We start from the raw sequence: 13091 nt of genomic DNA on the forward strand, positions 1-13091 counted from the left end.
TGTGAGAATAAATATCCTAGAGAGCTTGAGAGCTTGAGGCCACAACTCAAGCTGAAACATGAAGGGGAAAAAAAAGAAAGCTCACCCAGCCATCAACACTCACACATGTGAATCTACAGGATAGAAGAGCTATTAATCTGAGCCCATTCCACAACACCTTAAGTGAGAGTTACAATTATTATTATTATTATTATTATTATTATTATTATACACTTAACTGGATCACATGCCTTATTAACATTAACATTTATTTTTAAGAAGTTTTATGTTTAAAGAAATTATTGATCTAGTCTACATTTCTGAAAACATGAAAGCAAATGAAGAATTAGCACTACTCAGTCTCATCCTCCACCTAGTCTTATCGCTTCCTTTCTCCTCAGTCTCATATGCCCTCTTTCCAATCTTATGCTTTTTCTTCTTTCTCTTATAATAGGCTGCGCCCCCCGGTGGTTGGGAGCTTAAAAAAAAAAAAAGAAGAAGAAGAGAAAAGAAAAGAGAAGAGAAGAAAAGAGAAGAGAAGAAAAACCTTTCACAGACAAGACATTTAACGCTTCACAATTCTACTTTTGGGATGAGTCCATCACGCTCCTGGGAGCTTGAGGTAAGTAGTCACGATCAGGAACCGAACCACACTTCCCCCCTGCAGTCAGTTTCCTATTTTTTTCTATTTAAAGAGGGGAAGACAGATCAAATGAGAAACAGCTTGGTTCTGGAGAGCTGCACAAGGACCTCAATTTGTCGAGGCTCAGCGGGAAGGGCCGCCCTGGCCGCAGCCGCGCGGGGCGCTGTCCACTCCGCGGTGCTGAACACTACGCCCGGGGCTTTGCCAGGCAGGTTAAATCCCTCAGGACCCAGAGAGGCTCAGCCAGCCAAGGCAGACTGAATTCATTTCTGGGGTCCATGTGGGGGTGGGTAAGAGGTGCGGGGGGGGTGGTATTTAGATTCTCGCTTATTCTCTTTCCATGGGGGAAAAAAAAACTCTCCCACAAAGTGACACTGAGCATTTTATGGAAAAGTAATGGCACAACTTCAGTTTAAAACCAAAGTGAAGAGCCCTACTGAGAAAAAATAGAAAGTTCAGAGTTCACCTGCTCTTTCTCTCCCTGAGTTAACACAACAGTGTATGGGTCCCTAGACCCCACTGTTGGCAGTTAAAGAAAATAACTTTCTATTAAAAATTATGTGATTAATCATTTTCCTGATAAGCACAGCAAGGGGGGGGGTGATACTAGGTTTTGCAATATCTAGAATAGAATTTTAGATATTGTTTTACTGAGTGGAGAAACTGAGGAGAGAATGAACTAAACTTGTTTTCTTTAAGGTGGTTTCTTTTTTTTAAGATTTATTTATTCATGAGAGACACAGAGAGAGAGAGAGAGAGAAAGAGAGAGGCAGAGTCACAGGCAGAGGGAGAAGCAAGCTCCATGTAGGGAGCCCGACGTGGGACTCGATCCTGGGTCTCCAGGATCACGCCCTGGGCTGAAGGCGGGCGCTAAACCGCTGAGGCAACCAGGAATCCCCTTTAAGGTGGTTTCAAATGTTAGTTAAGAATACATTTTTAAAAGTATGGCTTTAACAATGCCTTCCTGATGTGCTTATGTTTCTAGGCAATTTAGATCAGAATCTGGTCAACAGAAGCTTCCCTCCTCTCTGCTCTACCAACCTCTGTCCGATTTCAGACTTAAGACCCCTGTTCTTCATAGCAGGTGCTGATATCCACAGGGCTCTTATAAGAACTCACCTCCTTCCTTTCCTGCCCCCCCCCCAACCCGTGAGATAATTAAGTAAATATTTTTTTAAAAAACGGACAGAAGGGAGGCAAAGTGTACTGTAACTCCCAGCCTTTGCTTCTTGGTAGTAACATTCAAATAGGGGCACTTCTCTTTGAGAAGTGAAGGTGTTTCTCATGGCTACAGAATTTACAGTCAGGGAGCAGACTTAACTGATCCCAGCAAACGGTTCCTTCCTTTCCCTAATCCTTCCCTGCTTATTTTAGCCGATTCTCCAACCCCCCCGGGAATACCATCCAGATCTTAGTCCAGGTAGATCTGACGTCAAGAGATGGCTTTCGTCGATTTGACGTGTAAACACTCATTTCCATTCCGGCTTGGAAGGGCTGGGGCTCCACTCAGCCGCGAGACCAAAGAGCGCTCGCCACCGCCCAGCCTCTCCTCGCGCGCCTCCTATCTCTTTGCAGAGCCACCGGGAGCGAGAAGTGGTCCAGAGTCCGAGGGGGAAGAGGGCTAGTGTTTCTAGCTTTTCTCCTTGCTTGCTTCTTTCTCTTGCTTCTTTTCCCTCATCTCCTTCTGACTTGTGTGCAAGCGAGCGTGAGAGCCATGGAGCGAAGAGCCTGGACTCTGCAGTGTACTGCTTTCGCTCTCTTTTGCGCTTGGTGTGCATTGAACAGTGTAAAAGCCAAGAGGCAGTTTGTGAATGAATGGGCGGCAGAGATCCCCGGGGGACCGGAGGCAGCTTCGGCCATAGCCGAGGAGCTGGGCTATGACCTTTTGGGTCAGGTAAGAGTTTGCACTTTCCAGAAACTTTCTGGGGCCCACGGGGACCGGCGGGACTGAAGCGCGATCTCCCAAGTGGGAGCCCCAGGTCGCACTCTCCTGAGCCCAGTGGGCGAAGAGCAGGAGCTTCTGCAGCTCTCGCCCCTGGCGCGCTTGGAGAAAGAAGGCTTGCATTATTTATTGTTTGGGCTGGAAGCAGCCAGGCAGAACGAAGCCGCTGCAGCTGGGGAGAGCTTATTCTTGCTGTCGTCCGCTTTGGCATTTAAATCCATTCCCGCGTGGTTTGGGAGGAAAAAAAAAAATCCCTCCACGCTTGTTCACCGAACTTGAGATGCACGCAGCTCTTACCAACCGAGCGCCCCCGGGAGAGGCATTGCGCTCTGTCCCCTGGGACTCAGCTGGGCTCTGCGTCAGGAGCCGGCTGTTTCCTTTTTTTTTTTTTTTTCAATATGGCAGCATCAGATCCAAGTCCTGATGCAAAGGGGTCAAACGGGCTTGGCGATGTGCGCCCGCAGCCTTTCGGGCACGCCCAGGGCATGGGAAGAGCGCCCGAGGCCGGGACTCGGGACCCAGAGGCTGGGGGCCCGCGGAGCAGCCTGGGGAGCCGGCGGGAGCAGAGGTGGGTGAGACACGCGGGACCAACTCTGCTCACCTCAGCGGGGAGGTTTGGGTCTTCCCGGGGAACTTGCAAAGTCCGAGCTTCCCAACTTCGCTGGGTCAGTCCGCCTGAAGGGTCAAGCTGCAGAAATGACTGTGGGGGCAAGGTTTTCTTTCTTTCCTATCCTTCAGCCAAATGCCTAATAGCTTCCCCAAGGCGAGGGTTTCAGTTTCTGATAAGAACTTGCCTATGCTAGGGAGAGCTGGTTTAATAGATAGTTGGGGGGGCGGGGGGAAGGGGGGGAAGGCATTACTAGAGTGACAGCTTAGGTGTGCGATTCCGGGAGAAACCCCAGGGGGTATGATTTTTAAACTAAGCTTTCCTTTCCCTTGGCTCAGAATCAAGCCCTCGCCCCTTGCCTTGGAAGTGTGCCTCAAAGCGGGGGAGGAGGGAGTTGTAAAACATTTTGGCGCGTTTTTTTTCTTTTCTTTTTTTTTTTTTTCTGGAGGTGGTTGGAGAGATGCCGCTGAAGTCACGGATGAGTAATCGGCGTGGGCGTTGGCGATTCCATAGATCGAATCCGCTTGGGGAATACGCCTCTCCTTGCCAGAGGCTTCATTCTCTAATTTTATGAGCCAAATTGTCTTTAAAATGCCCAGCAGAAAAGCCGGTCCCCGCGTCCCAGTAGCAGACCAAGACTTTTTGCTTTTGCCTAGATTTTGTTCTGTACCAAGGCTCTGTTTTGGGGGCTGAGGAATAATAGGAGGAAAAGAAACTTTCAAGGAATCAAGAAGCTAAAGGAGAGATTTTTAGTAACAAATAACTGGAATTGCATGTAATTGGTGTAATAGAAGTTGTACCTGGATCTCAGTATTTGTTGATTGAGGGATTTAAGAGGGACAAGAATTGGAGAGGAGTAAAAAAAGAGCGAAGTGGAGGAAACATTTGCACAGGGTTCAGGAAGAAGAGTCAAAGGTTGCCAGGAGAACACTGTGAGAGGTAGAAGGCACTCAGGGCATAGAAAACAGACTGTGGGACAGGTGGAAGATTCAAAGAGAGCAGCTTAGAAGAAACTGCAGCGAACTGTTGGGATCTAAGGAGAGTGTGAGCAGTAGGTGGAATTGTACTGGTAGCTACTGTGGGCATCATGGAAATCTTGCCCATCCTATACAGGAATAACTGGGGACTTGATCCTATGTCTTTTGGGCAGCTGAATGGCACTGGTAACTGTGTGGAAAAAGACTGGGTAAGAGAGCAAAAATATCCCTTTTTCCTCTTCTCACCTGTTAGCCCCAGACATATATCCAAACCTGCACCATTCGTTATGGGAATTATTTTCAAAATCACACATTCCAAACCAAAAAACAAATCAGTATTCTTGGTAGGCTCTTCAAAGAAGGGATGGAATGATCACAGGAATCTTTAAGAAATAATGGGGGGAAATCTATATCTACATATGATTTGCACGTGAATAGATTTTTTTCTAGCCATTTCCAGCTAAAATGACATTACTAACAAACATTTTTAAAATAAAAATTCTTTGGAAAATACTGATAGTGCTTTCTTGATTCTGTTTATCTCTCCCGTTGTTTACGGTAATTTAGCATCATTACCCTGAGCTCCCAAAGGCCTCGGGATAAAGATAGAATTAGAGAAGTGACCAGAAGCAAAACCAGTTGATAACAGAGAAAGAGCTAAGCATTGGTGATGTTTTCTTATGGCTACTCTTCCCTCTCCCCAACTCCATGTATAGAACGCCTTGAACTAGTGGAAAGTCAAATGGTCTCTACTGGTAGCTTATAACAATTGTCACTATATTTCAGTGACTATATTTTATAACAAGAAGAAGTTATTTTAGCTGAAGGTAACCCTGCCATATATAGTACCCAAAGGGTTTGCCAGCTTTCCACAAATTATTCTCTGATAGGATAAATTTGATAAAGAGAGTTTTTTAAAGAAATGTACCTACACAGTATTGTTACACAGGAAAACCAATGTAGTTCCTCTGAAATGTGTGAAAAAGAGGTATCACTAACCCCCAAGTATACCATTAGCAAAAGTGATGATATTGTAAGCTCATCTCACACAACACAGTCACGAGAGAGTGAAGGCGTCTATCAGTGTCTTCCTCCTAAAGAATGGGCTTAATAAAAATTGCCTGTCTCTAAGTTACTCGGGTTACAATCTAATCCATATATACTTATTTTGGAAAGTTTTTATTTTAATATTTTTCTTTTATAGATTGGATCACTTGAAAATCACTACTTATTCAAACATAAAAACCATCCCCGAAGGTCTCGAAGGAGTGCCCTTCATATTACTAAGAGGTTATCTGATGATGATCGTGTAAGTGTTGTGCATTTGTTTTCAAACATCTACTTTATGATTTCCAACAAGAGCAAAAAGTTTGCAAATATGATTATTTTTTAGCGGTCACAATTATCTGTAGTGTTTGTTATTTCTACAGGGTTATCACTGCACATAATAACTGGATTGGATTGGATAGGCTGAGTTAATCGTTTTATATATATTATATATATATAATATGTTTAAAATACTAGCTCACAAATCCAGTCTAAAAGCATGAAAATGAATATTGAAAACTAATGGCAGCTCTAATAAAATGTTTACCAATATAATCAATTAACAACCTTTTATTATATGCCTGTTATTTACCGAGCACTTTAATGTCCAATGGAGGATGCCAAAGAAATTTTACATATGAACATGGATTTTAAAAACATTTCAGAATAACTGAAAACATATCTTGCCATTTCGGTTTGGTTTCATTATATGGGGAATTAGTGTTTATGAGCAAGTTTCAAATCCATGTCTTCATGAGCCAAGTGTTTCTATAAGTATTGTATTGCTTCACTGAAAGCATATGATATCTTTTTATCCTGGTTTGTATATATATTCAATGATTAGGCAAGAGCAGGAAATGTCTAGAATGAATATAGCTAAATAGTGTGAGGACAATTTGAACGTACATCTAGCGTACCTATTGATTTTTGAAGTCTGTTTTCAAGATCAGCATACATAACAATAGAAATGGTGACCATATTGGGAGTATTGAAATTTGTGTATGCATGTTGCCTTTTCTCAAGAATGTGCCATACTGGTAGAAATTTATCCTGGCTGGCCTGTTTTCTGTTATCATGATTTCTGTTGCCTAGGACACTCCAGAGAATTATGAGAGATAGAATACATCCTTTCAACTTGCTATAAAGAAACTATAAGTGACAGAAAGGTGATAAAACTATTGAAAGGACATGGAATTTACAAACCCTGTGAAATAATTTGCAATTTTCTTTGTTCTGAAACTGATGGAATTTTAAATGAAAGAATAAAAAGGCAAAGTATCAGGGTAGGGAATGACCGGACCTGGGTAAACAACAACCACACCTAGGCAAAGAAGGCTGAGTCAGGACCACGGACAGCGAACCAGAGCTGCTATGCACCCAGGGGTTTTACCCAAGTTCATGGCTAGATACGTGAGACTGAATCAGAGGCTCAACATTGGTTGAAAAGTTCCTGTCCAGTAAAGTCTTCCTTTTGCCATCCCAAAGCAGATGACTCATTGCATGGGCTCTGAAAAAGTAGGACAACTTCCAAGATTCTGGCTAGGCTTAGTCCTTGAGCAAAACAAGAAAGAGATTTCCTTGTCTGCCTAAATGTATGCCTGACATTGATGCACAAGGAAGTCAAACTGACCTCCCTTCTCATCTTCACAGAAGAAAATTGGTCACAGTGGAGCCATACCTGTGATTATTACTACAAATATCTCACTAAAGTGAACAGATGGCCCAGTTCTATTCTTTAGCTATTTCTTTAATAGTTGATTTTGGGGCAAAAATCTCAAATGATAATGAAGAAAGACTAAGAATTTAATCTCCAAATTAACTTCATAAAAAAAGGAGTCTATACAATCTTATGAAAAATTATCCCCACGATAACTTTTTTTTAAGGAAAAATCCTAGAACCCATAGAAGCTAGCAGTTGAAAGTTGGACTAGATGATCTTTACTGCTCTTCCCAAATTGAAAGAATTATTTACAATTAAGAACATGGTACCTATTTTATATATAATAGAAAGATACCACTAATTTCCTCTATTCCATTTGGTCTGCTCTTATAGAGATTAGCATGGGATTTGGAGTTAATGACATGAATCAGAACACTGTTTCCAACAACTGAATGTTTATCTGATCAGATGGAAGAGTGCCTCTTCTTCTATTCCATTTTTTAAAAATTGCTTTTGATTTTCACTTTATTGCTCTTTTTTAAATGGGGGATAATATTCTTTCAAAATAGCCTTCTGAAATGCAGCAATAGGCTATCTTTACAAGTCTGTTAATGAAATCTCCAACTGTAAAAGACTCTCTATCAAAGATTAGTACTTGTTCCCTAGCAGCCAGTTTCCAAAGACTAACTCAGATGACAGGCAGTATATTCTAAGCATTGAGGTATTTTAAGCCAAAACAATTAAGCTTGAACATATAGGTTCTTTAAAAGTAAATTATAGCAATTAATGTCTAGCTTTCAAGTCCCTCCCAATATTTATATTAGGTTTGCCATAGATATTCTGATTCAAAATTCAGGACAGTCTTAGTGGATGGTTTTATCCTTTAGCAACAAATTATTTTTTAGTTTTTATTTTTGGATCTGACTCATGAGTATTCTCACAATTAACTAACCCCACCAGACACTGAACTGTCATGAAGTGTACAACAGAGAGAATATGTTTTGGGTAGGAAACAGTCATGTTGCCCAGCAAAATGAGAGCATGGTATTGTTTCATAATGAATATAACGACAAGGTAGTCCCTCACCCTCTCAGGATCTCGAGTATAATAGGATTATGCCATAAATGTTGGAAAGGTAATTTTTGTACTGTCAGATCTCTTTGCATAATACATAAGACTAAATTAATGGTAAGTGTGCATGGTCAGTAGTACTCATTCATCACCCTGGATCTGTTTCTTATATTAAATACTCTTAAGCGGGAGCTTGAAGCACAGAGGAGCAGGTTTTCCGATCTGCAAAGACACAGCACCTTTCTTGTCTTGCATAACATTTGCAATTTTTACCTTTTGCAAGTGAATAAAAAGAAATTAAACTGTAAGAGCACCATAACAGCAGTCTCTTGAATCTCTTAGCTTGTTGACTCATTCCATGAAAATGGACAAATTTTCAGCTACAAAACCCTAAGACCTCAATAAAAAATCAGTATTATGGTCCATTTGCTGATGAAAGGAGGCTAACTTTTACTTCCACTGGAATCATAGTGTAAATAATTTGAGGGAATCATCACTTCACTGACTCCTTCTCCTCCCCCTAAAGGTACAGTTTACTCTAATAGACGGAATATTCATCTCCCCAGTGAGCAATCCCTTCTCACTGAGCTGCCAGCTTGTCTGCAAACGAAAACATTTTTGAGCTGCCTCAACTCTGATGGGGAGGGTACTAGAGCCAGTTAGAGGGAAGACGGTTACACAGAAGTGACTATTGCTGATTTTCTGGCCATAAAATTCCTTGTAGGTGATATGGGCTGAACAACAGTATGAAAAGGAGAGAAGTAAACGTTCAGTTTTAAGAGACTCAGCACTAAATCTCTTCAATGATCCAATGTGGAATCAGCAGTGGTACTTGGTAAGTACTTACAGAAGGACTGTATACGACCTGAGCTATTTATTTTGTTATATCTGGAAAATAGATTTTTTTAATGATAAGCAATTTAATAGAGGGCTATGTTACCTGGAGATTAGGGCTGATGGGAACTTCCATGATCTGGAACTGTTTTATTAGGTGGAAGTGTCTGAACCACAGTTCTTTAGTTGCTATGAGAGGAAAGATTGTTAATTTCTTCTCTTAAGCTTATCTGAGGTAAATGCAGAAGAATCATGTCTTGCAAGTTAAGAGTTCCACAACAGCAATCATGGAAAAAATCACATTTGGTCAAAGTTACTCTTGAGAACCTTTAAATCACCCAAAGGGTACAGTGAACATGATTAAGTATGTCTGTGTGTGTGTGTGTGTGTGTGTGTGTGTGTGTGTATTCATGAATATATATATAATGAATGGCAATTTTTACATGCTAAGAAGTGAGAATTTCTGAACTAAGCTAAAGGAGGGAACACAAGGAGAGACAAAAGACATCTACATGCAGATATCTAGACTTGCAAACTACTTTACTTTTAAGATACCAAATCCTCATTGGTCTGTGGGCATTGAGTAGAGAAATTTTAAGTGCTCTTTCTGGCCTGCAGAGTGTTTTCCCTTCCATTTTAATATTAAGCCTCATGGCAGTAATACCTGTTGATAGAAATGGGTTTTGTCCAGAACATAACAAAAGATAAGTTTTCATGACAATCCTAAGCTAAGGCTTAGACATCTTTGTTGTATAAAGGATGGGAAAGGGATCAATTCCTCTTGATATTCTCTTAACCTAGGCAATACTTGCTCATTGCAGTGGAAGAGACTCATTAACATTTGTGTATTGACTATATATGTCAAATACTATTCTACGTGTTTGACATAAATTAACTCCTTTATTTCTCACATTATATTGTAGATACAATAATTATACCCATTTAGAAGCTGAAGAAACAGAGACATAGGCAAGTTTAGTAACTTACCAGAGTTATCTGTTTACCAGTGGTGGGGCCATTATTTATGGCTCTGGAGGTCATACTCTTAACCATCACACTGTGTGATTGATTGTTCTTGCAATTGACATGGGAATCTTCTCTGGCTTTGTCCAAATATCTATGTGTAGTTCCAACCTCCTGTGATTTAGCTTCATGGTGCGCTAGTAAGTTTTTTTAAGAGTTTTCCCCTACTGGGGCACCTTGATAGCTCAGTAGGTTGAGCACCCAACTTTTGATTTCAGCTGAGGTCAAGATCTTATGGGTTGTGGAATGGGCCCCAGGTTGGGCTCTGCATTCAGTGGGGAGTCTGCTTGGAGATTCTCGGTCTCTGCACCTTCCCCTACTCACATGTTCTCACTCTCTCTCTCTCTCTCTCTCTCTCTCTCTCTCTCTATATATATATATATATATATATATATATATATATATATATAGTGAATAAATACATCTTTTTTTTAACTTTTTTAAAAAGTTTTATTTCTTTGAGAGTGTGAGCAGGAGCAGGGGGAGGGGCAGAGGGAAAGGAAGAAGCAGGCTCCCTGCTGCTCAGGGAGCCTGACTTGGGGACATGGGGCTCCATCCCAGGACCCTGGGATCTTGACCCGAGACCAAGGTAGAGGCTCAACTGACTGAGCCACCTAGGGGTCCCGAATGAAGACATCTTTAAAAAAAAGAAAAAGAAAAAAAACCAAGAACAGTTTCCCCCTACTTCTTTCTGAGGAGAATCAGCCATGGGGAAATTTATTCATTGACACTTTTGACTGTTATTATTTATAAATTTCTTACTGTTCCTTTCTCCAGAAACCTGACAATTTTCTAAGGCATCTCTTTCACATGCTTGGAAATGTGTTCATCTCTCTATTCCCTTGCTATCCAGCTCTTCTCCCTTATAGTCCCATACACTTTAACTATCAGAAAATTCATCTGAAAAAAGAAACCTCCAGGTCTCCTCTCATAGATACCTGCTCTCTAAATCACCCATACTTGAAAAAAAAAAATCACTCATACTTAGAAATAGGCAATTAAATTTCAAGTTCTAGTGAGACAGCAGCCTCCTGGGCATTCTAGTTTCTGCATTTTTTTTTTAGAAAAGTTATTAAAACATCCATGAATGACTGGGAACCAGATATTATTAAGTGAGTTCAGTATGGCAAGGGAGGCTCAGGATTTGGGGAGAGATGGGAACATGGAACATCAAATAGAACTTTGGTAGATAAAAAGCTTGAGCATATCATTACAAATGAATGAAACTTAGGGATAAACTTCTTAGAAGCTATGTAGCTCAATGAGAAGGGGCACAGAGTGATTCATCCTTTCAAGTGATTTTCCAGTGGAACAACTGGGAAAAGAACAGTACTTTGATGATTCACTTGGCCCTACCATCAACTTTGTTTTTTATTTCACCTAATCACCTTCTTCTAAAAAGTAGAGTGACCTAGGGGGAAAAAAAGATGGGTCTTCAGACTAGAGTTTCAGTTCTCATTTTGCACAAGTAAATCATGATTTTGTCAATTCTTTGTTTTCCTTTACCAGCAAGATACTAGGATAACTGCAGCCCTGCCCAAGCTGGATCTTCATGTGATACCTGTTTGGCAAAAAGGCATCACAGGCAAAGGAGTTGTTATCACAGTACTGGATGATGGCTTGGAGTGGAATCACACAGACATCTATGCCAATTATGTGAGTCTGGGCCCTCCCATGACTGCAACTTAGGGAGATGTCTACACAGACACGTAGACAAGGATTTCCTTTGCTCAAATGGAACAGTGCTCTAATTCCGGCCCTGAGAATCAGGGCTAAGGTTTTGCTCTTCCCTTACCTTCCTGCAAGCATATATGAGCTTTTTTGTATCAGTGGGCACTGAAAGCATTCAGTGGAGCTAAGGATTTTACAAAAGCATTTGTGTTGAGGAAATGGGGAGGCACCTATACCATCTGAATTATTAAAAGCCATTCAGACTGTACATCATTCAGTATTTGGGGCATTAAAGCCATCAAATCAGGAATAATGCCTGAGATCATTTTTATAGTTTTCTTCCTCACATCCTTTATAGGTGAATATCTCTGACATCGTGCAAATTCAAAATGTATACCACATAGTGCAACAATGGCAAGCTGAGAAAAGAAAACAAGTAAATGAAAACTACTTACTTGTCTGTTAATTTGCACATGATTATCTTAGGTCTTTAGATCAGTGTTTCATCTTTAATATTGTCCCTTGTCTTTCATCCTTTCCATTCATTCAAAGTTCCCCAGCTAAAGAGCAAAGGAAAAGGGAAGAAAAAAAAAAGATTATCTTTCAATAATCTTACTGAAAGATATGGAAAATGTAGAGAGGAGGCAATAGCGGTAATAGAATTCCTAAGTGGGAAATGTTTAAGTGTAGCAATCTGTTTGGAAAAGGAGGTGGGACCTAGAAACTTGTCTTAAATTTCAAGCACACTCTCTTTAATAAAATTACATGTTTATTTAGTGTAACTGGGAAGGCTGAAGGAGATCACTGTGGATCTGAGCCCCACCCCACAGTCACCTATTTGCTCCTATAATCATAAGAGAGTTGAGTATCTGTCAGTAACTATCTCTATATCTTAGTTAAGTCATTCAACCTCTCTGAGTCTGTTTTCTCACTTAAAAAATAACATTGTTGAACTAAGTAGACTCTGATTCCTTCTGGTTCTAATATCCTATGAGTTTCAAAGAGTTATATAGGTTTTGGTAACATTAGCATCCAGAATTGGATGCTTGCTCACTTTTCTGTGTACATCATTTATGCCTGGTTTATAGGTATAATAAATGATCAGCAACCGGGCCAGACACTCTGAAATGCAGACTTTTGAGCTATAATCCAGGATAGAGGGGGTAGGGGTAGAAGGCTTGGGAAGTGCTACTTTTTTTTAAAAAAAATGATGCTACAGGGTTATTTCTATTGTCTCTTTAGGATCCAGAGGCTAGTTATGATTTTAACGATAATGACCATGATCCATTTCCCCGTTATGATCCCACAAATGAGAACAAGTGAGTAAATGTGGATTTGGGGGGAATATGTACTTTAAAATGCTTTTATCTTATTTGAGAAAATTACACTATAAATATGATCCGCATTTCAGCTCTTAGAAAAGTTTTTATGCACACCATCCATACCACAATATTTTGTTGCTTTTAAAACAGAATCCAATGCTTCTCTTTTTGTTTCTTTTAGCTTATGGAGCCATATTTCAATTAAACTTTCTTCTTATATTAAGAAATGCTCTCCTCAAATGATACTGAATAGTTATAGCTTTAGAAAGAATGTTTAGGTCATAAAGAGTAAAATCTCCAGCCCATCCTCTCTAA

The 13091-nt window shown here is 40.5% G+C and overlaps 1 protein-coding gene across 1 annotated transcript in view; it reads left to right on the forward strand.

Moving 5' to 3' along the window:
* Window positions 1-378: 378 nt before the first annotated feature.
* Window positions 379-13091, forward strand: part of PCSK1 (proprotein convertase subtilisin/kexin type 1) — a 42744-nt gene continuing 30031 nt past the window's right edge. Inside the window, exons 1-5 of the mRNA XM_025992876.2 lie at window positions 379-2516; window positions 5353-5457; window positions 8651-8761; window positions 11293-11439; window positions 12697-12773. Coding sequence (XP_025848661.1) covers window positions 2337-2516; window positions 5353-5457; window positions 8651-8761; window positions 11293-11439; window positions 12697-12773 — 620 coding nt within the window. The 5' untranslated portion in view covers window positions 379-2336. The remainder of the gene's footprint in view (window positions 2517-5352; window positions 5458-8650; window positions 8762-11292; window positions 11440-12696; window positions 12774-13091) is intronic.

The sequence above is a fragment of the Vulpes vulpes genome, chromosome 14 (assembly GCF_048418805.1).
Source record: "Vulpes vulpes isolate BD-2025 chromosome 14, VulVul3, whole genome shotgun sequence".
NCBI classification, from domain to species: domain Eukaryota; kingdom Metazoa; phylum Chordata; class Mammalia; order Carnivora; family Canidae; genus Vulpes; species Vulpes vulpes.